This window comes from Melopsittacus undulatus, chromosome 11 (assembly GCF_012275295.1).
Source record: "Melopsittacus undulatus isolate bMelUnd1 chromosome 11, bMelUnd1.mat.Z, whole genome shotgun sequence".
In the NCBI taxonomy this organism is placed as follows: Eukaryota; Metazoa; Chordata; class Aves; order Psittaciformes; family Psittaculidae; genus Melopsittacus; species Melopsittacus undulatus.
Window position 1 is genome coordinate 12,549,372 of NC_047537.1, and position 25,550 is coordinate 12,574,921.

At 48.0% G+C, this 25,550-nt stretch overlaps 1 protein-coding gene across 2 annotated transcripts in view; it reads left to right on the forward strand.

Moving 5' to 3' along the window:
• The first annotated feature begins 545 nt into the window (after positions 1 to 545).
• The window catches only part of MYH10 (myosin heavy chain 10), a 93,365-nt gene continuing 68,360 nt past the window's right edge, over positions 546 to 25,550 (forward strand). The window contains exons 1-3 of one of the 2 annotated variants that reach the window (XM_034067867.1): positions 546 to 616; positions 3,068 to 3,445; positions 14,676 to 14,832. In XM_034067867.1, the coding sequence (XP_033923758.1) occupies positions 3,101 to 3,445; positions 14,676 to 14,832 (502 nt within the window). In that variant the 5' untranslated portion in view covers positions 546 to 616; positions 3,068 to 3,100. Of the gene's footprint in view, positions 617 to 3,067; positions 3,446 to 14,675; positions 14,833 to 25,550 lie in introns of those variants that run through there. The other variant, XM_005141404.4, reaches the window with a different exon arrangement.

The following is a 25,550-nucleotide window of genomic DNA, read 5'->3' on the forward strand; positions in this document are numbered from 1 at the left end:
CGTGAGCGACCCTCGCCGCGGCCCGCAGCGGGGCCCGGAGCCGCGATTCCCGTTATCGCGCACGTCGGCGGAGACCCGAAAACCTCCTTTATTGCCCCAAAACCCTTTCGGTTGTGGGGGGAGGGGGAAGAGGGGGGGCTGTGGGTGGGTGAGGGGACGCGCGCGCCCGCCGCCCGCTGCACCACCGCGCGCACCGCCCGCTGCAGAGCCGGGGCCGCGCCGCGCCCCCCGCCAGGCGTGCTGCAGCGAGGGGCGGGGCCCGCTCTGATCGGCGCTGAGGCTGACCAATAGGAGAAGGGCACTGGGCCGCTGGGAGGGCCGGTCCTACCAATGAGCGCCGAAGGGGGCGGGGAGAGGCTGGGGGGCGGGGTTTGGAGGGTAGCGTGTGGAGGTTGCTATGGCCGTGGCTGCAGAGCGGCCGCGCCACGGACCAATGGGCGAGCACGCCGGGGAGAAGGGACGTGGCCGCTGTCCAATGGGAGAGCGGCTGGAGGCGGGGGCGGTGCCGGTGGCGGCCGCGCGCGGGGGGCGGAGGGCTCGGTGTGGCGCTAAAGGCGCGCGGCGAGCGGGCGGCGGGAGCTGCGGGGCACGGCGGCGGCGGCCGGGCGCGACCCAGGTGAGGCTGCGGAGGGGCCGGGCCCGGGGCGGCCGGAGCGGGGCGGGGGAACCTGCGGGAGGGGGGGGGGGGGGCTATCCCCGGGGGCGCATGGCCGGGCCCGCCCGCGGTGGGGGTGGGGCGGGGGCGGCGGGCCCGGCACACAAAGGCTCCGTTGTGCGGGCCGCGCCGCCGCATCATCCCCGCGCCGCATCCCCGCGCTCCCGGCCGCACGGTGCGGGGCGGTGGCCATTTTCTGTCTCTCCCGCAGCCTCCCGCGCGGGCGGGGCTGGGCCGGGCGGGGGGCGCGCGCGGCCGCGGTATGGGGTGGGAGGTGGGGGGGGGTTTGGGTCGGACGCGCCGCTCCCGGTGCCCCCAGGGCCGAGCCGCTCCGGTCGCCTCCTTTGTCCTGTGGTGGCGGCACCGGCTCCTCCGTCCTTGGGGAGCTGACGGGTGGGCCGCGGGGATCCGCTCTCGTCCCCGCCCCACGCCCCTTTGTGTGCAGAAGCCGCACATCTGTAGGTTTGCCCCCTTGCAGCCGCCGTGTGTCGGGAGCGCAGGATTCCTGCATGAGCAATGCGCTCGTTTGGGTGTTGGATTTGAATGCCATTGTTAGCAGCGCAGTCCTGCGTTCGGGTGAGCTGCGCCTCGCTTCCCTGCTGCACAGGGTCTTTTGTCATGGGCTCTGGGCTGCTAAAAGCCCAAGTGGAAGAATGGCCCCGAGCTGTGTGTGTGACCCCCCGGTGCTCGGTGTCCGCGGCCTGGAGCCGGTCCGTGCCTTCATTCTGGTCCTCACCTCTTATTCTGCTGGGGAAGAAGAATGATTAATTCAGTGGTGTGTGCTGTGTGCTGTGCTCGACCTCCAGGTCTCACCGCATCTCCCTGTGCGAGGCTGGGGCCCAGCTCTGTGATACGTGTGTAGGGAGCTTCCCCAGGCTTGGCAGCGGTGGGGTGTCAGGGCTTTGTTGGAATTTGAGCCGCAGTCTCGCAGCGTGGAGACAGACGGCTTTCTGCACTGGGGTGGGAGGCTCGGCTCTTCACTCCGAGGGCTTCTGGAGCCCAGGGTAGCATTCCGTGACTAATATGTTCATTATCCTGGCTGAGGAGCCCTGCTACCACCTCAGGTGTCCCCGCACCGGTTCCCTCTTTCTCGGTGAATTGTTCTCTCCGAGGCTCGTCTAAAATACTTCAACTGTTGAGTCATCACCTCTTGGTTTGAATGAAGCCGGCTGTAGGAAACGGTCTGCTGCTCCTCAAACCTCCGAAGGCTTCGGTGACTTTATGCTTATTTTACATACAAGTTGAACAGTGTATCCAGTATCCCTGGGTAGCTGGAGACACAGCTATTGTGTGTAATTACACATCCTCCTGAGCATGGGTGTGTTGCAGAGCTGCCATCAGGACACATACCACACGGTGAGAGATGATGAGCCTGGTTTGCGAAACCTTCCTCACTTTTGAAGCTCACCTCCAGGTTACCTGCAGGAGGAGGCTGCCATTAGCCAATGTGCTTCAGAAGAAAGCATCTAGTGCGTAAACCCCAGCATATTTAATCACCTGAGTACCAAGTGTCAGGCTTGACCTTGCTGCTCCTCGGGCGGTTACAGGTGAAACTGCTCACTCCAGGAATCCTGGCTGTGACAGGAGCACTAACTTGGGGTGCAGTGATGTCTCTTAGGTAGAGGCAAGCAGGTACAATGGGTCTGCAGGAGCGGTTGTCAGCAGTTTTTCTTTCTCCTTCAAATTGCCCATAAAGCAGTTGGAGAAAATCTAATGTCTTGAGCCTCATGGTGCACTTGGGATCTGGAGATGTTCTTTGGTAATGTGGTGATGTCGGTGCTCATGACAGAGAACAGGAGCAGGGTGTAGGAATACAGAGTGAAGCTTTTCAGGAAGACTATGAGCAAGGTTTTGCTACCTCAGTGGCTTGTGGGAAACCCCAAGTGACTCAAGTTCTTGTCTGTAGTTGAAAATCCACTCTTTAAAATGTCTTCTTGCTGCCTTCTTGTTCCTGTAGCTATCCACTCAACATCTTTAATGTTTGTATATCTATATTTAGCTTTTGAAGTGTTCCATTGAAGTTGAGATTACGAACAAGCTGTTGTTGGATTTGCTTTTTTTCCTATGGCACAGAAGACAGGTGTGTGTTTTTCCTGCTTGTAGCTCTTGCATTTGTTGTACTGTCTCTCCCTGGTTGGTGTGTGATTAGAACCAGTTCATACTGAGTTTACTGTACTGGATCTGGGGTTATATTTGACAGATCATGTTATCTTCTGTGTGGAAGCTGGTTTATTCAGAGGGCTGCTGTGTGAACAGGGGTTCTCAGCTCTATAGCAGCTTCTTTAGGCTGTGGAAGAAATGAATGATGCTTGGGGATAGCTCATTTAATTCATGTGCCATAGCTTCAGTCATGTCCTTGGTAACAATATGGTCAGTAACACATCCTTTGCTTTTTCCCTCTCTGATTTACAGGATAACTGGTAGTGTACACCTTCCCTTCTGACCATGGCACAGAGGTCTGGACAGGAAGATCCGGAGAGATACCTCTTTGTGGACAGGGCTGTGATCTACAACCCTGCCACCCAGGCTGACTGGACTGCTAAAAAGTTGGTATGGATCCCTTCTGAGCGCCATGGGTTTGAGGCAGCCAGCATCAAGGAGGAGAAAGGGGATGAAGTGTTGGTCGAACTGGCAGAGAATGGCAAGAAAGCACTAGTCAATAAAGATGATATTCAGAAGATGAATCCTCCCAAGTTCTCTAAAGTGGAAGACATGGCAGAATTAACCTGTTTAAATGAAGCCTCTGTATTGCATAATTTAAAGGATCGGTATTACTCTGGGCTCATCTATGTAAGTACTAATTATTATATTCATTATGGTGTTAATTCAGCTGAACTGGAATGATTCCCGTTCCTTTACCTGTTTGGAACAGAGGAAGTGGGTCTTGTCTCTCATTTTTATGGCCTAGATACTCATGTCCCTGTTGTTTAGGTTAGTCCAGGGTCTTTTTCCATGCTGTGTATGGGTCAAGAACTCTGTTGTCAGAAAACAAATAATAAAAAATTCCTCTCTGGAAATAATTCTGCAAGCATCTTTCAAAAATAGAATGTGAAATGGCAACTCTGGGTGCTGAGCTCATGCGGCTTGTTAGAGCGCTTGCCTCAGACATGTTCAACTGATACAGTGAATAGTATCAAATGGCTTGTTCAAGCTGAGGAGAGATTACAAAACCCAACTTTGCTGAATGACTGTTGTTTAATTGCTTGTATGAATAAGCATATGTCTTGTTTTAACTTGCTGCATATTAGAAATGATAATAAGAGGCTCTGCTGTTATTTAAAAGCTGAAGCTTGAGAGTGCTAGGAATGCAAAATGTCTTTTTGGAATCTAATATCAACCTAGCGGGCCAGGAAAGAATGTGTTCAAGCGCTTAAAATAAACCAATAAGATAAAGCTTGCCTTTTTCCTGTGGTTTTGAAGTACTAATTGCAGCATCTGCTTTATCACTGTCTTTCTATGGAGTCAGGGATGGCAACACCGTTGATGCTGCTTTTGACCCTGTCCCTTTCTTGGCCAATGTTAAATGAGTGTCTGTTCTGAACAGTCCAGAGTTGCTCCTTGGCTCTTGGTAAAGCAGCTGCATAGTGACTCGTTGAGTCAGAGCATCAGTGAGAGCTACAAGCAGACTTTCTATCTTAAAAGAAACTGGAACATCTGCTTAAGTGCTTGGCTCATTTTAATAAACACTTGTTCTAAGGCTTAAACTCATTTGATTTAGTCCCACTAGTTAGTTGGCTCTGTTCCCCTCTGTCCTTGGAGTACTGGCTTTGCTTGGTCCTTGGTAATATTTGGAGTTTTTATCAATTATGTGCAGCTCCAGAATATTCTTGGTATTTGTGATTTTTTTGGTCGGTTTGCTTTGTGGATTTGGGGTTTTTGCCCTTCCAAGGCCTTACTCCAAGACCGTTAAAGCAGAGCTCAGTGAAGAAACGCTTCTGGAATGCTTCCTGCCAGCTTATCAGTAAACTAATGTGGTGATTAGTAAGGATTGAATTGAAAATGAAAACCTAAACAAGTCGATAGGTCAGAAGTGTTCAGTATATGTATCAATCATAATGCTAGTTATGAAATTCATTACAGCTATTACATCTGTGCTTCATAATGAAGATTAAAAACTGAAGGCTGCAAATGTCAAAGGAAGCTGGAGTCAAAGGACTCTGTGCAGTAAACATGGCCACAAGTGCTTCTGGAGGGGGTGCTGCGAGCTGTCCCCCTTCTACATACCCAGGTTTGCAGCACTGTGTCACTCTGAGTGACTGAGAAATGAAACCTCCCCCTTGTGTACAAGACTGGCTTATCTTATACATGGTGTTCAGGTGACACCTTTCTTCTTCCTGCCCCACTTCCCAAAAGGCACTTTCTGCTTGCTTTCTTTAACTGTTGGTGCCTTGGTGTCACCATACAGCTGTCATAGAGGAGGAGACTGCCCCAGTGTATTACTGGTGACCTCCTCTGCCCCTGGGCTGGAAAAAGTTGGTCGGGATCAAGAAGCTAATGGATTTGTTGGCCTTAACTGGTGGTCTGAGTTACAGGAACATTGCTGGAGGATGCTGCTGTTACCAAGAATAATGTTTCTGTGCAGCTGTTATAATGGCTTCTTGTTTGCCATTAAAAGCTGATTTTTTGTGAAGGGGCAGGAAGCAGTTGCGAGTGCTGTTAGATTAGAGGCGGATGCTGGCAAAGATCAAGAGGCCACAGGGAGAAGCATCATTGAGAACTTGAGCTGGTGGGGTTTTAGTGCAGCTCTGGTAGGGATCTTCGCTGGGGATCCCTGAATTTGAATGTGGCACTGCCTGCACAGCCCAGAGCTGTGCTGTTGCCTGTGGATTCTGCTGATGTTCGCTTGGCGAAGGAAAAGACCCAGAGTTCACTGAGCTGGTGAACTAAACTTGTCTTGGTCTAAAGATATTATCAGAGAAGAAGGGCAATGGAGCTGGTGCAGGCCTGGAGCCCAAGTGTGATGGGGAATGGCTGAGGGACCTGAGGGGGGGGTCAGTCTGGAGAAGGCTCAGGGGGGACCTGATGGCTCCCTACAAGTGCCTGAGAGGAGGATGGAGCCAGGAGGGGCTGGGCTCTGCTCCCAAGGAACAAGGGATGGGACAAGAGGAAATGGCCTCAAGCTGCACCAGGGCAGGTTTAGATGGAGCTGAGGAACAATTCCTGCCCCAGAGGGTGCTCAGGCATTGGAACAGGCTGCCCAGGGCAGGGCTGCAGGCACCATCCCTGCAAGTGCTCACACACTTGTGGAGATGAGGCCTCCGTGCCATGGGTTAGGGGTAGCCTTGGAGGTACTGGGGAATAGCTGGACTTAATCCTAAAGGTCTTTTGCAACCCAACTGATTCTATGGCTTGGTTTCCAAATAGTACTCCCAAAATAACCTATCTGAAATGCTGTAGTTTGATGTTGGTCTCAAGTAGTTAAGATGGAGATGGTGAATCTGACTTGGTTTCCTTTCCTTCACAGCAGACAGCCCACAGCATTGCCTTTCTAGGAAGAGGAAAGGCTGGCAACTGAAGTAGATGCATGTTTCCTTTCAATCCCTAGAAAGGAAACAAACAGGTTGAGGGATTTGGCCTGTGGGTCTTGTCATCTCTCTATAATCTGCCTCTCTAAGATGACAGTGCTGGAGGAACAGGGAGGGCTGACTAAAGCAGGCCGGTACCCCTGGCATGATCAATGCAGTGATGCTCACTTCATCCAGAGTTTCACGTAACATCTAAGTAGGGATGGCAAGGAGTTCCTGGAACTTCCAGCATTTCCAGTGTCTGCCAGGTGGCACAGTCCTGGGCTCCAAGTTGTGTTATTGCTTTGCTGGGGTAATGAATGCAGATGGAGAATGGGGCTTGTATAACAAGTATGCTGTCCATGCTGGGACCTGTCTTTATTTCTGGTCTCTTCCTGTCAGCACAGGAGGTCAGTACTTGGACAAGAACTGCTGGGAAGAATGGCTGGAGTGTAGACTATAGTGATCCTGGTTTTGCTTTGGAGGTGAAATAACTTCCTTTCTTGTTCCACTTTAACACCACCTATTCCATCTCTTGCCACAAGTTTTATTTTTAGTATAATTGCAGAATGTGTTTAAAAAGGAATTATTTCCTAGAGAAGCTGCAATATCTTTGCAAATTCTTTTGAAGTATAGATACATACATAGATGTTAATCCCTGAGAATGGTAAACCTGTTGTGGATTGTGGATCTTAGAGTTGTTAGGGTTGGAAAGGACCTTAAGATCATCTTGCACTCAGGCTTTTCTCCTTAACCTGGCAATTACTAAACACGATACTGCAGAACCTGAGTCTCTGCTCATGTTTGTGGCTTGGTTTGTGTCAAGGGCAGGTGTTGGTTCTATGAAGGTGCAGGCATCTGCAGGAGTTTTTCTCATCACTCCTACCTTTGGTAGGAGTTTTCACTCCTCCTTGTGTTTCATGGCTGGATTTTGCCAAATGCTGTGCTTTTCTAGGGATACCAGCATTTCTTATGGCAGGGATGTATCATTTGAGTCACTCTAACTTGATGTCTCATGTCATGCTCTAGTGACAGCTTCTCATGGGTTTATTACTTTAAATGCTTTTGAACTGTCAATTCTTCAGCTTCATCTACAACTTCACTCTTTTGCACTCTCTGCTTTAGAGTGGTTAACATTAATACAGCATGAACAGTACTTCATTGTGTTTAGTAATATCTTTCATAGCTGTAGATCAGAAACTGGAGGTAGTTCATTGTAAGGGTACCCTGGAAGAGTGCCCAAGGGCTTAGGACACCCTTTGAAGATACGGAGTAAATATGACTTTGCTCAGACTGGTTGTGTGGTGGTTCTGTTATATCCTTATGCTATGATGCACTGGGTTCCATCTCTCTTTCTGGCAGCATTGCTTTAAGAAGGGAGTCTGGTTGTTACAGGGTTTGGGTCACCACCAAGGTCTGCAGCCTGAGTGAGGAAACATCTTTACTGTTAAAAGCCCTGCGTGTAAAATGCCATTGTGAGAGCTTCTGGCTGTCAGCCCTGGATGTTGGTTTCTGCTTAAGTCATGTCAGCAAAATACGATTTCCTGGGGAGGAAGTAAGTAATCCTTGAGCCAGACACTGAATGTGAGACATCCACTGGAAAGAGTGGATGTTAAGGGCCCATCAGCCTTGAATGCCACAAAGTTCGCAAGACTGCTGTTGCCTTAATGCTTTGTGACAAACCATGGCAGGCAAAGTTACTGCTCCAGTAAGTCTTCCTCTCACCACTTCATGAGGTTCGGGGTTTCTCATCCATCCGTTTTCAAATCTTGTCTTGTCCAATACAGCATTTGAATGTAGGGGAGCCCTGACTTTGGTTTTTAAGCCACTGTGTTGTGAGCTGTAGGGATTCTGTTCATGGTGCAGCATGAAGCCCAGCTGAAGAAGTGCCCTTGGCTGGCTGAGCTCTAGCTGTCTCCTTCAGCTGGAGCCCTGGGCACAGGGAGCCACTTGAAATAGGTCTGTGGTGTTGGTGGACAGGGGTGGGAGTGAGAGGAGGTGATAAGCAAGGAGGAGGATTTAGTCTGAAAATAAAGTGCTAGGAGAGCAGATGCTGCTCTTGACAATCTGGAGGGTAGAAGTACTGAAGTGCTGTGATGGAGAGCTGCAAAGGAGTTTCTGGTGTAGGAAGAAGCATTTTCTCCATCTTGATCTCACTGCACTTCAATATCAACAATATACTGGTGTCTATATAAGTTTATATATAGGCATGTCAGTTATGTTCAAACTCAGGCTTCTACTCCCAAGTTTATTGCCTAATTTGACTCCTATAGCTGATGGGAAGAACTGTCAGTATTTTGAAGTATTTAAGTTGGGTTTTCCCATTTAGGTTTCTCCGCACTTAGAAGAGAGCGTGGCCAGTTAGAATGTGGTTTGAGCCCTTTTCTTTCACTGCAGAGCAAGGTGATTCTCTCTGTTTAAGGTGCTCTAGCAAACATTGACATGTGCTGTACCACAGCTAGAGCTGCAAAAAGCCAAGTGGTCAGGAGGGTTCCTGAGCACTCCAAACACTTTCAGTGCTTTAGTGGGCAGCAGTCTGGATAGAAATTTCTTGGTGTTTTCAGTTTTGAAGTCTATTAAAAGCATTTCAGTTAATGGAAGTGCAACTGGTTACCTAGATTAGGAATGTCTCATTTCTACTTAAATGGAAAGTAACTTGTTCTTGGTATCCCAGTTACTGCCTGGAATTGTAGTGAATAAGCTAATGACTGCTAATGCTTTGAAGTCAAGGTTAGGTGACATTTTTCCCAGCAATTTAAAGTTCTACTTTGGTGTCAGTAACTCTTTTGATGGCAAGAAGGACTCTCCTGTTTTCCTTGGAAAGCATGTTTAAAATGTTGGTGTGTTTCTATATGCTATATACAAACATGGCCTTATGCTCTACTCGTTAACAGAAGTACTCTGTTAATCCAAGCTGGGTTTCTGGCTCAGGGCAGTAGCAGACACTGACAGTATGGATGCTGCAGAGCTTTGACTGCTTCTTCAGAGAAGTGGAACACTGCAATTACAGATGGCTGTGCTTTAATGGTCTGACCTGTGAGTGCAGAGTAGAATGTGAAAAGCTCCTGGGTAAATGGCAGGTTTCTGCTCAATGGGTCTATAAACATTTGAGTCTTCTTTCAGCTTGAACAGATCATCAGATATTGTGGGCCCAAAAGTCTGTCTTGTGCAGTCAGCAGTTACCTTCCTGTACCCGGTGCAGTAGGATGGGATGGAGCAATTGCTTCCTCAGACCTGAGGTGTAAGTAAGCCGCAGTAAAACCAAAGGCATTAAAAATCCAATGGGCTTTATAAAACTCATGTAAGAAAATGTGGCTGTTGCTACGTTGTTCTCACCCCAGCTCTCCTGGAGGAAGTCCATTGCCCACAGTTGATTGCATGTCCCTGATACTCCATAAATCACTGCAGTTATTATAACTGCTTCCTGGCCTCCTTCAGTCAAAAGGATTAAAATTAATAGAATTTCTCACCCACTTGGCCACTATTAACCCCTGTCAGTATCCAGATGGCCTCTTGCCTTGCTGTGGCTCTACATGGGATGATCCCTGGGTGCTCTCTGGCTACTGAGCTAGGAAGTGTCAAGTGGAGATGTGTGCTGTAAGAGGGGTGTGTGTAGGTGAAGTCAAGCTGGAGATGACTGGTTCTACTCTTCCCTCAGGAAGGACAAAAAGGTGGGGAAGCTCTTGAGGAAAGGGTTAGATTCAACTTCAAGTGCTCCAAACCACCCCCATGGGCTCTGCAGTACCTTCTCCGCCGGCTCCTCTGCTTGCTTTTTAGTGCAGACCTTGTCAAAGTAAGGCTGAGCACTCCTGGAGCCTTGCTGCTCCTGGTTGCACTCCATATGTCTGCCTGCTGGGTTTTTCTTTCTACCAGCCAAGTAGAAAACATGCTTACTGTTGTGCAGTTAAAAATCCTTCAGCAGCTAGCTGTTGATAATTACAAATGTTACCCCTATAATTCACCTGCATCACTCTGCTGCTTGCATTTTTTAGTGTACTTTCCCTTTTATTGGGGCAGAAGAGGGAAAGAATGAGAGAGATGCTGTAGTTCCCAGTTTCAGAGCCTGCTGTGGGTGGAAGTTCTTATAAAACTGTGCTTGAGGAGCTGTTTCTTCTCTTGAGCTGCTGCCTCCTGTGAGGCCAGAGCACAACCTGGAACAATCTATGTTATTATCTAAGCTCCTGCAGTCTAATTGCTTTAATTTTCCCTCTGGTCCTGTTGGGAATGTTTCCCATTACTGAGTATCAAAGACTGGCATTGAAAGAACATGTAAGAAGCAGAGTTTGTTACTTAATTTTATCTTTTCCTTAACGCAAACCAGTCTCCAGATCTGGTACCTGCTATGGCAGAAGAGCTGCTTTCACATTGTAAGGGCTGCTTTGACACAAACAGTTCTAAATGAACTCTGATTTTTGGAAGGCTCATAAATGTGAGCAGGTTCAGAGACCTCTGTGGGGTTCTGCTTTGTCAGGAATGTCTGAGGCTTTTCAGGGAAGTGACTCAATGCCCTCCTTGCCCTCAGGCAGGGTATGAAGAAATGCATGTTCCTGTCAAATACTCTGGGTGAAAAGTGGTCACTTGACAGCTCCAAAGGGTGCAGTAATTTGGGTTATGGGCTCCTGCGTGAGTTCCCATCAGGGTACTCTGTGCTGCAGACACCCCCTGACACTCCCTGCCTGTGTCCCAGGCTGGGATAGCCACTGTAAGGCGTGCAGCTATCCTTGTGGAAGGATATTAATACTCTTCTGGCTCTGGTGCAGCCTCAGATCATGTTTTACCTTTCAGCACTTGCTGCAGCAGTGCTGGTGTTGGGGGCCTGTGACACTGAGCCTGGCTTTCAGGGTTGGAACAGCCTGAGCAGGAGTATACCCTGCACTACTGATCCAGTATTTGGTTTTCTCTCTTTAAACACATAACCTGAAGGTTACAAATGTGACAATGCATCACTGGTGAACCTGTGCTCAGTGCTAGCTGCAGAGAACATCTGTAGGCAGGTGTTCTAGCGCTTGGGCTGTGCTTTTTCTTTAATAGCGTGTATATGTGTTATGCTCCTTCCCTTTCTCATTCTTCTTGTGCACGGATTTTACTCCTCAATGGCCCTGAGTAGTGGTCAGTGGCTCTTGATCCCGGGCTCTGGCATAGCCAGGATTCCCAGTACTCTGCAGAGGGCTCCTTGCCCTTGTTTGGCAAGGTGAGTCATAGCTGCTGTGTGCTATAGCTGCCCTGCAGAGCAGAGGATGTGCTCTACCCCAGGCACAGCATCACTGTTTTCCCTTCTGACACTGAAGAGTTGCCTGCCCTTCATTAAGGCTTGAGGTTAACTGGATAACTGCCTCTTTTAGAGGGAAAAGGTGGTACATGAGAAAACCTGGTCAAGCTGCTCTTGGATGGGTCCATAAGCTCAGGAAGTGACACCAGACAGGAAAAGGCTATGGTGGTACAAGTTACCCATCCCCAGTAGGATACGAGATACTGCTTAAAACACATACTGCTTTCTAGGCTAGAAACTGCTGGGTTGTATTTCAGGTGGTAATGGGAGATGTCTTGATGCTTACTTCAGCTTAATTGTTGATGTGGTAATACAGGAAATCTGTCACTTTGTATTTCAAGGACTGGAGAGGACTGTTGAGCCTGGGTGCTACAGATACCCCAAATTTACCTGCATCTTGTTCATGTGCTCTGAAGTGATAATTTAAAGAGGCCTTTTGCTGCTGCAGTGAGAGGAACCGACCCAATAGTCACAATAGCTTCTTCCTTGATGCAAGAACTGTGAAGATGAGCTGTTAAATCTGAGGAATCATTATAAGGCTTTTGATAGTACCAACATAGGTGTACATGCAGCGGAGGGTTTAAGGGAAGACAGGCCATGAAAGACTTTCTTGCTCTGGAGGCCATGGTCCAAATTTAGAACCTAAATTCCTGTGTGCTTCCACCTGGAAGTAATGCACTCCCCATGTGCCAGTAGCTCACTTGGGTGTGTCTCTATTGCTTAAATGTATCTCAAGCAGCTTATTGCTAGGAGCATAATGCTGTTTTCATAGGCCAGTGTCAGGAGCCTGAACTCTACAGCCTGGGATAGCTTACCAACATCCAAATTACTAAATGATATACTACTGGGTAAAGGCTTGTAAGCATCTGGAAACATGAAAACTCTACAATTGGTGACATGAAGGAGGGTTTGTACAACAAACCTCTGTCAGTGCACTGCTATTTCTGTCTGGAGCTTTGCCTGGAGAGCGTGTGTTCCAGCATGGCTTGTTGCTGGTTGAGGTTGTCTATGTCCTGTTCCTCAGTAAAGCAGGCAGGGATGTTTCCATCACTGGCTTGTTTGCAGCTGAAGATGAATAAGCATCTTTACTTGCCTTTAAGTTCTTAATGTATCTACCTCTGTCAGCTGAAAGATTAATGAAGTCTGATTCTTCATCCAGACTGGCTGGTTACTGTGGCTCCTTAGGGCTTGATCCTTCAGCAGAGTCCATGTACCGCAGAACAGGGGGCATGGGGCAGTGTTCAAGGCCAGGTTGGACACAGGGGCTTGGAGCAAGCTGCTCCAGTGGAAGGTGTCCCTGCCTGTGGCAGGGGTTGGAACTGAATGAGCTTTAAGGTCCGTTCAACCCAAACCAAGCTGTGAAGTAAAAGATGCTGAAGCACTGGGGGAGGAGGGAAGGATGGTCTGCAAGGAGCTAGGTTTATCCTAGCATATTAGTGGGTGTTTTTTACTTATCAGATCAGTTTATTCATGTCTGGGGAAGGACAGTGATTCTGAGGGGAAACCCAACTACTTCCGTGGCCATGAAAGGTCCAATGCAACTGATAAAAGCTTCAGATGAGTTTGCCCTTGGGAGAGGGTGGCTGCAATGCAGCCAGTACATGCCGTGGTACTGCACGGCTTGGGCATCAGGCACTGCTGCAGTAAGATGTGGACCAGCAGCCACAGAGGTGACTGGCAAGTCTCTAAAGCTGGTGGATGGAAACCACACAAAGTAACTGTCCTGCCTTTCTTCCCCTTATGGTATCACTAGAGACCCATGGGTGAGTTTGGCTGGTAACAGCTTCAGTTCCTTAACCAATTCATTCTGAAGTTCATCCTCAGTGCTGTCCAGCTCGGTGAGTCCCTCTGAGGGCACTGAGGTGGGCAAGAGGATGGTGGTATGGATGTGGCTGGAAGGGAGGCAGAGGAGGAAGTGCCACTGCCCCCAGAGCCCTGCTTACCTTGAGTTAATGACCGAGTTGTTCTTTGTGCTTGGGTCAGTTGCTCTGATAACATCGGTTTCCTTTCTCTTGAGAAATAAATACCTTATTGCCAGCGTGCTTGGCTGGGTGAGGCACTGCAGCGCTTATCACCCAGCAGATCTGACCAAAGCAGGGTGATTATTTTCCTGTGAGGACATAAGATGTCCTCCTGTCAGGAGATCTGGCATAAACCCAGGTTCCTTTTCGTTACCAATGGTGCTCGTGACTCAATTCAGATGTCGCCTTCTATCTGTCCTTCCCGAGCCCCTGGCAGGTATGGAAAGAACAGGGCACCTTTTCATAGAATGGTTTGGGTTGGAAGGGACCTTAAAGCTCAACCAGCTCCAACCCCTGCCACAGGCAGGGACACCTTCCACTGGAGCAGCTTGCTCCAAGCCCCTGTGTCCAACCTGGCCTTGAACACTGCCAGGGATGGGGCAGCCACAGCTTCTCTGGGCACCCTGTGCCAGCGCCTCAGCACCCTCACAGGGAACAGCTTCTGCCTAAGAGGTCATCTCAGTCTCCCCTGTTCTGGCAGGTTCAAGCCATTCCCCTTGGCCTGTCCCTCCAGGCCCTTGTCTCAAGCCCCTCTCCAGGTTTCCAGCAGCCCCTTTAGGTGCTGGAAGTTAATGCATCAGTAAGAGTCAATAGGATGAGGAATGTAAAACATTCTGGAGTTTCTAGAAATTATAGTAGAACTGGGCCCTTCAGTTGAGGATCAGCTCTAGAAGCTGACCATGGAACGTGTGCAGTGGGGAGTGATGTCTCCATGAGATGACTGCTTTGGGTTTGAGAAACTGATGCGTAGGAGAGACACAGATAGGAGAACACAGTAGGGTAGCAGGAAAAATGGTGGTTGGAAATAGGCATTTTCCTTGTCCAGATTATTTACTGAAGTAATGGAGGCTTTTGGTTCCTTCAGAAATGAAAAACTAACTTTGCATTCTGTACTGAATACGGAATTGAGCATCAAAAGTTGTCGCTAAATCCTGTAACTTGGCAAACAAGGGAGATTTAAATGCCTGTGGGAAAGAGCCCAGATGCTTCACTTCATATTTACTCACATTTATTGTCTTTAAATGACTTTTTATGCAGGTAATGTGTTTTAAGAGAACTAGAAAGCAGTAATTTGAATGTAGCCTGTACTCTGAGTCACTCTACAGCAAGGGCTCAATTTCATGTTAGGGGAAATGTTATAGAACCTGGGAAAAGGTTTTCTGCTCTTTCTGGCTTTATTTCAGTGCTGTTTACTGAGAGACCTCTTTGTGTGTGTTTTTCTTCAGACCTATTCCGGGCTGTTCTGTGTAGTGATAAATCCTTACAAGAACCTCCCGATCTATTCAGAGAACATCATCGAGATGTACAGAGGGAAGAAGCGCCATGAAATGCCACCCCACATTTATGCAATATCGGAGTCTGCATATAGATGCATGCTGCAAGGTAAGACCTGCTTAAACGGTACTGAATTGTTAGATGCCAATTGTTTGGGATGAACCTAAAACTCAGGAGCTTTGTTACCCAGCTATGGAGAGAGTTTGAACACAACCAGAATCTTTTCTAGTTCTCAAAGGGTGGGGAAGCTTCCTGATTTAGAGCCTTGAACTGTCAGAATAGTGGGTAGGAAATACACTGTGCCAGGTTGTGGCACGTAAAGGTGCAGTGGAGATACTTCCTCCCTAAGGAAATAAAATCCATGTCAAAAGATGTTAGTGTACTGGTTGTGAATGACGTTAGGAGTGAAAATATGTGGTTGGAAAGGGAAGGCTAAAGTATGTGAATGACTTGTCTCTAATTCGGTCAAAATGTTGGTGTTTTGGCAGCTGACAAATAATCCAAAGTGACGGTGACACAACTGGGGGTTTGGGTTCAAGAGGAGGCCAGGGAAATGCTGAACCTCAAAGGCTTGTTAAGCTATTTCCTCCGAGCTGGCATAGGTCATGTCGGTGGTAGAACACAGGGTGAGCTTATGGTGGGCACGTGCCTTGAGTTCTGACTTCAAGGCTGTGCTGGCAAATCTGCAAACTGAATCTGGCATCGTGTAAATGTGGTGAAATAAAACACATGGTGCTGAGTTTGTACAGAAGCTCTTCTGGCATGGTGGGTTGGGAGCCCTGTTCCTGCTTTCCTGTGTTGGTTCCTATCTCGACCTAACTCCTAACCCTAGACCTGGTGCAGATGTCTACAGAAGTAGGTTAAAAGCTTTTTGACCTCCTTCACTAAGCAAACTGTTTCTGCTACCAGGTAAACCACCCATTTAAATGTAAATATCTTTAAAAAGGCATTTCCTGGCTTTAAGTAAATTGCTGTAAGCCTTTGTTTCTTCAGTTGTGCCTTTGTCTTTAGGGCTGCTTAATTACAAACCAGAGGTTGCTGAGTGCTCTTTCACCCCAGAGAGAAACCCATCACCATCACCTCTGAGCAGGATGAGGCAGGGGCAAGCAATGGGAGGGCAGCAAATCTGGGCCACTGAGAGTCAGGCTTCTCAGTGAGCATTTGGCCTCTGTTTTTATGTGGTTTTAAGAAAGAAAAACCAGATCCTCCTGACCAGAACAGCAGTTTCTAACAGCTGGGATGAGAGAATCCCTGATAACAAGTGTACGTGGAAAAATGGAGCAAACCTTGAGATTATTTCAAGGAGTCTATTCTTGGCAGTCTCAAGTGGTTTGTGGATAAGGGCTTCCCACTCCAAAGGCACAATAGCTTTGGAAGTTGTGCCCAGTGTCCTCTGATGCAGTCAGTCAATGTCAGGAGCTTTGTGGTGCAGGTGCTCGGTGTGTGTTCACACACCAGCCTCCTGCTGATTTCCATTTCTGGAGATCCCGCTGCATGCACAAATGTTGCTATTTTTGGATGATGTAATGAGGACATTTTCACATGGTGTTTTCATGTTACAGTTGTTTTCTTGCCACACTCCTAGATGGAGGTTTGTATTTTGTGTCAAATCTGTCTTTTTGTGATGAATTCTTTTAATTTGAAAGAATGAAGCCATAGACTGGAATAGGAATAGGTCATAGCAATGCAACAGGATCTCTTCATTAGAGAATAACTTCTTCAAGGTTAACTAAACCTGTGTTTCTGGTGCCTTTCACCTGTATGGTGCTACTCACTGTCTATTATAGCAAGTGACTGCAGTCAGCCAGTGCCCTCTCTGCTGATGTTCTTCCTTCAGCTGCACTGGCAAGGATAAGTAAAAGCGCTAGAAGAGGCATTAGCAGGTCTGTGCTTGGCAGCTACTTTACTAAGCAAACTGTTCTTGCCTGCTTGGGCTGGAGCAGAGGAAGGGGAAAACAGTGCTATTTGTAATGGACTAGTGATGCTCTTCAGAGACATTGCTTCCATTAGGAGGAAGGTGGTGTGCAGACAGCTTCTGGAGATAGACTTGCATGAAGTATGACTCCCTGCTACTTGTATTGGTGATTCTATACAGCCACCCAGGCTTTACAGAGTCTTGTGGGGTGATGATGAGGATGAGTGGTGATTGGAGAGCTCTGGCACTAGCACTGCTCAGTGCTGGTCCCTCTGCTTCCGGAGCCCCTAGATGGGGCCTGCTGTAGGGACAGGGATACATTAGAGAGCAGAAATGAAGTTTTTGTATAAATAAAACCTGCAGTTACAACTTGGGTTTTGTAGTCATTTAAGCAACAAATAATACTTGTCTTAACAGTATGAGATTATTACAACATTCAACTTATTTTTCTGGTTATCAGAAGTGTGCCTAGAATTTGGTAGGGAGAGCTAGGATCTCCCTGCCAGCTGGGGGTTTAACATAATGCAGAAGTCCTTACTCTTACAACTGTGCCCTGTGTTTTGCTGGCCTCAGTTTTTACCTGATGGAACAGAAAATGTTTATCAGAAACTTTTGGCTAGTAGCAATAGGTCTGTAATCAAGAACCAGGTGTATGAGAATCACAGCTGGGTTGAAAGGGACCTTAAAGCTCCTCCAGCTCCAACCGCTGCCACAGGCAGGGACAGCTTCCACTGGAGCAGCTTGCTCCAAGCCCCTGTGTCCAACCTGGCCTTGAACACTGCCAGGGATGGGGCAGCCACAGCTTCTCTGGGCACCCTGTGCCAGCGCCTCAGCACCCTCACAGGGAAGAGCTTCTGCCTAAGAGCTCATCTCAGTCTCCCCTGTTCTGGCAGGTTCAAGCCATTCCCCTTGGCCTGTCCCTACAGGCCCTTGTCCCACGCTCTTCTCCAGGTTTCCAGGTGCCCCTTTAGGCACTGGAGCTGCTCTCAGGTCTCCCCTCCAGGAGCCTTCTCTTGTCCAGGCTGCCCCAGCCCAGCTCTCTCAGCCTGGCTCCAGAGCAGAGCTGCTCCAGCCCTCGCAGCATCTTCATGGCCTCCTCTGGACTTCAGCAGCTCCATGTCCCGCTTGTGTTGAGGGCTCCAGAGATTAATCACAGTGTTTCAGATCAAGGTGTCAGAGGTCTCTGCTGGCATTTATTTGCAGCATAATCCTTGACCGAGATGGTTTTGCTCATGAGTTGTTAGAACAAAGTTGTAAAACTGTTCTTCTTCACTTCATGTCCATCTTCATGCATGATTTTCCTGTGGGAGGTGGGGTGTAGAAGAGTGGAATAGGGAAGGTGAGGTTTTCCAGTATCATTGCAAGTCATGCTGTTGTTATTACATCATGTTTACAGGTTTCTTTTGATAGGAATGACTCTGTGTTCCCAGTATTTGACATCTAAAGTTTAATTCATATGTGAAATTGAAACCATGGGAATGCAATTCCTTTGGATAGCGTGACCATACCCTTGTAGAAATGTCTTGGCCACTAATTCAGGTCAGTGAAGTGGCTGTTTCCTGGGTCTGTGCAGTGGTACCTTGTTCGATATGAACACATTTACTTGCCTTGGAGCTAATCACAAACTAGTGGTTTTCTAGGTGTTTGCTAGGGATGTTCACAGGATTTAACAGGATACCTGGACCTGAGCTGGCACTGAGCATCCTGATGTCTTAAAACGCAGGTTTCCTGTGCTGGTAGTCAGGCATGGTGAGTAAATGTACGGAGTATATTAATGTTTTCATACCTTTACTTCAGAGTGTGCATGGTCAGAGATCAGCTTCAAGCTTCTGCTGATCTGAAGTTGTATATGTTTTATATTTGTGCTTACACAACAAATACAGATTGTGGGTTTAGGTTGAAACCTAAAGGTGTTTTTTTGGTCTACAACTACTCATTGTTTTCTGCTGCTTAAAACGGGATTAACTACAAGGAAGTAGTTATTCCTTGTCTTACATGTTGCAGGAAATGCTCCATGTTGTTGCAGCAGCGATACAAGCAGAGCACTGCACTTCACGCTGCACTGCTGGGGAAAGGTTGGATGGAAGCAGTGCTGGCTTCAGGCATCCAGCTGCTGCTTGAGGAATGCCCTGGATAGGAGCTCCAGGAGTGGTTTGTGGTGGTTTGGCTGTGGCGCACCAGAGATCGGAGGCAAGCTGTGCAAGGAAAGGCAGGCCTGAACTGCTTGATCTCGGAGGTGTTGCCTTTCCTGCAGGACTTGTAAAGCTGGAGTGTGAACCCAATCTGAGTGAACAGCAGCGAGGCTCCGGGGATGCTGTGGCCGTGGCAGTCAGGATGTCTTGTCAGGAAAAGACTCATTACCCGATGCCTTGACCTCCGCAGAGGATGCGGTGCAGTGCAGCTGCACACACTGCAGTTCCCCTGCCCTCCCTCAAAGCAGTGTGGTAGCAGGGGGCTGTTAGCACAGGGGGGTTAGTGGATTTCTCCTGTGCTTCCTCTCCATTTTCTGTTTGTGATGAAGCAGGGAGGAGTGCACTTAGCCCAGGGGCTTCTAGGCATAGTGGAATATTTCAGCCCTAGACGGAAGCCACATGCAGAGCTGGGGGACGGTTGGAGCTGCACAGAGGAGCACTAGGCTGAGCTTTCCACTGCTGCTGGGCACTTGATGTGGCTGTAAGGAACTGGTCTCCTAATCCCTGTGACAACGGTGACCTTAATTCTGTTTGGTAATACAATTTGCAAGACTTGCTGGTGTTCTTCTGTGCTGCTAAAAGTTAGAGGCAGTAGGAAGAGAAAGGTATGAGAGGGGCTAGGGTTTCCTGGAAGGAAAGAGCTTCTGCAGGTCTGATAGCTCAGCCAGGACTGCCTTACCAGCAAGGGAGAGGGGATTTGGGTGAACGCAGCTCTGGTGTTTTTCCTCAGTGCTTTTCCCATACTTTGCTTTCCCTTCTCCCTCCTCCCACTGCACTCCTAGAGGAAGCATGGTATTGTTTTATTATGCCTCTTTATTCACTGACCTTTAAACTGGCTTTGGAAGAAGTATTAAGGAAAACTCGTTGGGTTTTTGTTGCTGACGACCAGCTTGTACTAATATTCCTCTTGTAGAATTATGCTGAGTCTTTCCTTTTTATCCTGTTTCCCTGAAGACACCTTGATGAGCACTGAATTAGCACTGGTATTTTAGGACTGCCTTTAATCCTGTTGCAGAGGAGGTTTATCGGAAACGGTGTAATACGTGAACTCTTGGTGTTGGAGGAGCCAGTATTCCCTGCAGATGGAATCCTTCTCTCTCAAAAACATTGTGTTGATCTATATGTTTAGTTCATCTCGACTTAAGCTCTCCCTTTGGGGATGTGGTGTTCTCCTGAAGATCTGGAAGGGAAGAATTGTCACTAAAATTTGACAACTCCTTTCTTTAAAGGTCTCTTAAATCTCAAATAAAAGAGGAAAAATTGCTCTGAGACTTCAGAAACCTGGGAGTGATGAGCAGTGTCCTCTGTTAGGTGAGGTGTATGTGGAACCTCTCACATGTGCAGTTCATAGTTGGTATTTTCATTACATCTTGTTTTACCAGGAGATGGCCCAAAGCAATTTAACCAGCTGCAAAGGGCAGGGTGGGAATCTGAGCATAACCATGATGGGAAGGATTTATAGACCTTATTGTTACACTGCGATTGCTGGGTGTTCACTTTGTCCGCTCAGACTGGTGTAGAATGTAAATCCTTGGGTGACAGGAACGTTAACATCTTGATGGTTTCTGTACCAGCAGGAATGGGATATACAGTGGTCTTGATGGCTGAGTGGAGGGAATGAGTTTCTTGAACCAAGAAATGAAGTAGCAAGGCCCTCAAATCCGTCGTGCTGGAGCAGTTTTCTGCCTCATTGTGTTTGCAGTTCAGTGATAAGTGCTTCTGCCAGCTGAACCTTTCATGCAATACATGAGCTCCTTCCCCTCGCCTTTCTCTTCTGTCTCTTGATACCAAGTCTGTGCTGCCATGACTGTGAAGTTTCATTATTTCAATCATCACCCCTTACTAGACCATCTCTGACTGACATTGAGGTGACTACTTCTTGAACATGCTTGAGCTTTGTTTCTAGAGCTCAAGTGGACTATTGTGTCCTAACTCTTTTGTTACTGTTGGGGAAGTTCTGGTGCTTTATGGTACTTGTGACAAGAGTTCCCCATCTCTGGTTTTCTCTGTGTCAGAATGTGTTTTGAACCCTGCTCTTCATTGGTGTCCAGCCTCAAGGTTACAGCTGAATTAGGCGTGATGATATTTACAGTGAACAACCTTTGCTAAGGCTCAGTTGCTTCCAAGTGTAACTTGAAGTGGTTGACTCAAAGTTTTTTGCCTTTCTGGTATTTAAAAATTAGGTGGCAGTGACAGTTACGTCAACAGTTCTCGGGTTCTTTGGTGCCTTTCTCCCTACTTGTGAAGGGCTGGAGCAGATTAGCCAGTTTCATGGTATTTTCTGTTGATGTTCTGACCAACTGATGATGATTTTCAGTTTAAATGGTGCTCTGCTGGCCTCGGAATTGAGCTGTGGCTGTGCTAGCCTGCAGCCAGGAATTCAAGACTAAGTGTATCCCACTTACGAAATCACTCATGAGATGAATCACTTTGTGCTTGTGGCTCAGCCAGCACTTGCTTCTACTCTGAAGCTTCAGTTTAATTTAAACTCCATTTATTTTGAGGTAGTTGTGAAATGGATAATGCCTTTCTGTTTGGCTTTAGCCTTCAGATGCCATACATCAAGACGTGATTGCTTGTGCAACACAAACTGGAACGTGTTCTGTTCTTGCCAGCACCTTGCCTTGCACTGGGGGCTGCAGGGTTTGCACAGTGCCTGGTTTCTATCATTGTGTCTGTGAACAAGGAGTTCAGTTACACTATAGCTGCTACTGCAGTTGGCAGTAGCTCCTTTTTCCTCCCCCCTCCTTTTTACTTTGTTATAGTTTTACACGGAAGCAACATGAAGCAATTTCTATCACATAGCAAGTGGAGCAGAAGTGATGAGGTGCTGGTGATGTTCTCCTCTTTGTCTTCAATAATCCAAGGCTCTCTTAGAATCATAGAAGAGTTTGTGTTCAAAGCTTATCCAGTCCAACCCCCCTGCAATGAGCAGGGACATGTTCAACTAGATCAGGTTGCCCTGAATCACATCCAGCCTGGCCTGGAATGTCTCCAAGGATGGTGCATGTGCCACCCCATTGCCAGTTTATGTCTCCGTGTATTTCCAGCTTCCTGTCACTTCTCCATACCTAATACTTTCAGGTGTTTGGCTGCTGATGTCCTCCTGACAGATTTGATGTACCTTCCTCAGTGGTGAGAAGCTGTGCAGCTCTGGTGTGCTCCTTCACAAAGCTCATGGCCTTCTCAACACTCAGGGGCATTAAAACTCTATTTATTCTCAGGCTTTTTGAGCGTGATGGCAGAGCCATCCGATGGTGTGGAGAAGGAAGATCCTGAAGAAGCAACAGGGAAAAACTGTGCCTACCTCTTTATGTGCGTCTGCTTAGGGAAGCTCTCAGGCAGGGAATGTTCCTCAGAGGAAAACATCAGGGAGTTGCCCTCAAACTGAGGGGTTAGTGAATAGAAAAATGATGGTGGCAAACTGTGCAAGAGCTAAATTCTTCATGTCAGTGGTGGAGTAGCTGCACAGGAGCATCTGGCACAGATGATGGACACCAAAGCACTGGGTATCAGCTGCTGGGTTCCATCTCTTTGTGATTCCTCTTCAGATCTGAGCATCTGAAGATCAGTCTGCTCACAGGTGGTGTCAGACATGGTAGAAACTGTTCAAAGTGTAAAACTAGCCTTTGGAGGATCATACATACACATGTAATCATATCTAAAGACTCTGAATGGGTTTTCTAAAGAGCTCATGCTTTGCAGATGTGTTTATCTGTGGATGAATCTGTATGGATGAGGGCTGGCTGGTATGGCCTGTGTGGCTTTCCAAAAGTAGTCTGATAACCATCCTAACCAGAGGCTCTCAAGTCACTGCAATGAGAGGAAAGGCCTTCAGACACATGCAGAACTGGTTAAAGACTCACCAGTCTTGTCCACTGTTTTCTGCTCTGTGTGCTTTGGCAGGATTGCTGTTGAAAACCCCATGGAACCTGAACTCACCATGTTCATCTTTCTTGTTCATAAATGTCTTGCCTGGAAAAGGGTAAGGGTTCTGAGGGGATACTAGGCTTATATCAAGAATTACTGACTGGAAATAGTGTAAGGAATATATGCTGCTTATGTTTAGAAAAATGACAGTTGGGAGAAGAAAATGCTTGTGTTGGGTGCAAGAGCGAATGGGAGTAAAAGCTCTCTTGGCCTTAAAGAAGTGAAAGTCAATGCCTTTCCTCCAAGGGAGAGGAGATCATAGAGTCACAGACTGGTTTGTGTTGGAAGGGACCTCAAAGCTCCTCCATCTCCAACCCCTGCTGCAGGCAGGGACCCCTTCCACTGGAGCAGCTTGCTCCAAGCCCCTGTGTCCAACCTGGCCTTGAACACTGCCAGGGATGGGGCAGCCACAGCTTCTCTGTGCCAGTGTTTCTCTTTAAGAACTATGCAGAATCAAACCAAACAGAAAACTGTTTAAAATATAAAGAGGAAGCATTAGCTTGGGGCCTTTGAGAAAAGGATTTTGGTGTTTGACCTGTCTCAGTTCACTGCAGATATCTGTTCTTCCCAAATCTTAATTTTAGACAAATGATTACCCTGATCATGGCTAGTGTGTGGACTTGGCTGTTCTCTACCTGTCCATGCTCACCACGTGCCCAGCCTAACACTTGGGCATGTGAAGTGATGGAAACTCATGAGCTTTTGTCTCCTGAAATGTCTCAGGAGACCAACAGCAGTTGTTACATGTTCTTGGGCAAGTGCTTTACAACTTCCAATGATCTTCAGTGGTTGGAAGAAGTAATCAGGTCCACTGCTGAAGAGCAGAGGTCTAAGGAGTCTGTACAGGAAATGTGAGACTTGATACCTTTTCAGATAAACGTACTCATCAAAGGGCTTTTATGGGTCTTAGAAAATGCCTGTCAGGAGATTGCTTACTTGAACAACTTATTGCTGGGTTCTGGGGTAAAATCACTGCTGTGGCTGACCCTGCTGGGGTAACGGGTTGTGTTGGATTCAGTCTTTAACATACCATTAGGATCCTTGCTGTTCTCCCAATCTTGAGGAGTTTGGGGGTAATGGAACAGCTTAGGAAGAGCCCACTGGAGCACAGTTTGCAGCTGGTTTTGTTCCGTGGTTTGCGCTTGCTTGTTTGTTTGGCAAGAAGAGTTCAAGTTAAATGAGTGAGCTTACATGGCCCATCTTCCAGTCAAGGACCTCCTGGAGTCGTGGTTTCAGTTGACAGTATGATCTTTGTTGAGAAAAAGCTGTCCTACATGGGAAACAGAACAACTTGAGCAGGGGTGCAGAACTGAAACCGCTCCTATGACAGTGCAAATAAACTTGTTCCAGGCTGTGCTTTGCCAACTGCTGCTAATCTGAGGTTCCTTCTAAGCAGCATTCAAATAAAAACTGAAAAGCAAGTGTAGGGACAGTCTGTGTAAGAGTTTGTTTTGCTCGTTTCTACTGATGCTCAGCCTCAGGGAAGGCTGAGCATCATAGAGTCACCTCGGTTGGAAAAGCCCTTTGAGCTCATTCAGTCAAACCCTTACCCCAGCCCTGCCAAGGCCACCCCTAACCCATGGCACTGAGGCCTTGTCTCCACACTGTGTGAACACTTGCGGGGCTGGTGCCTGCAGCCCTGCCCTGGGCAGCCTGTTCCAATGCCTGAGGAACCATAAGCATAAGCAAGTTCCTGCAGCTCTGGCTGGAGCAGGTTAAGAAGTTACTGCCTTGGGCACTGTCTCCCTCTTCAGCAAAGCTGCACTGAACCTGGGTGTGAGAGCCAGGCACTGCCTTTGACGTTGTGTCGCTCACGTCAGTTGTAGCTGCCCCTGGCCAGAGGGGTTTCTGCAGCATGGGTCAGCCCTGGGACTGTGCAGCTCTCTCTGGGCTCTCTCCAAGCTTAAGCCTGACTTGTGTCCTCTGCTTATCTCTGTAACCGCAGCACTCGCCTGTTCCCAAAAGCTAAACAAATCTGTATTGCATAATAGAGGAGGGGTGTTTGCACATCCTGCTAGAGGTCCATACCTGTTTGAATGGGTTTGCTGGGGAAGGAATGCATTGCCTGTTAAATTCTGCTCACAAACAGAGCAACACTGGGTTAATTCCAAAGAGAGACTTCCTAAAGCTTCTCTGAATGACAGTTAATAAAGGTAGTGGAAGGTGGCCAGTGAAAATATAACCCATGTTAGAGCTTATGCAAACCTTGTGAGGGCTTTGGACAAGGGCAGGTAGGGACAAGCCAAGGGGAATGGCCTTAACCTGCCAGAGGGGAGACTGAGCTGAGCTCTTAGGCAGAAGCTGTTCCCTGTGAGGGTGCTGAGACGCTGGCACAGGGTGCCCAGAGAAGCTGTGGCTGCCCCATCCGTGGCAGTGTTCAAGGCCAGGTTGGACACAGGGGCTTGGAGCAAGCTGCTCCAGTGGAAGGGGTCCCTGCCCATGGCAGGGGCTGGAACTGGATGAGCTTTAAGGTCCCTTCCAACCCAAACCAGTCTGGAATTCCGTGACTGAAATAAAGCAAATTCCAGCTCTGTAGTGTGCAGTGAGAAGCTACCCCCAGTTCCCGTCAGTGGGCAGGACACAGTCTAACAGCTATTTGTTTCCTGGTCATGCTGACTCAGCCGGGCTTGCACCTCTAAACAAATGCCACAATGGTTTCTTTAGGAATGGGGTGATTTCAAGCCAGTGTTGCTCATGCCCTAGTCGTGGCTGTGCAGCAGCCGTGGGTCAGGATCATGCTGGGGATGCTGCTCTGTGCAGGGCATGGAGCTGCTGCAGCCCCGCAGGGG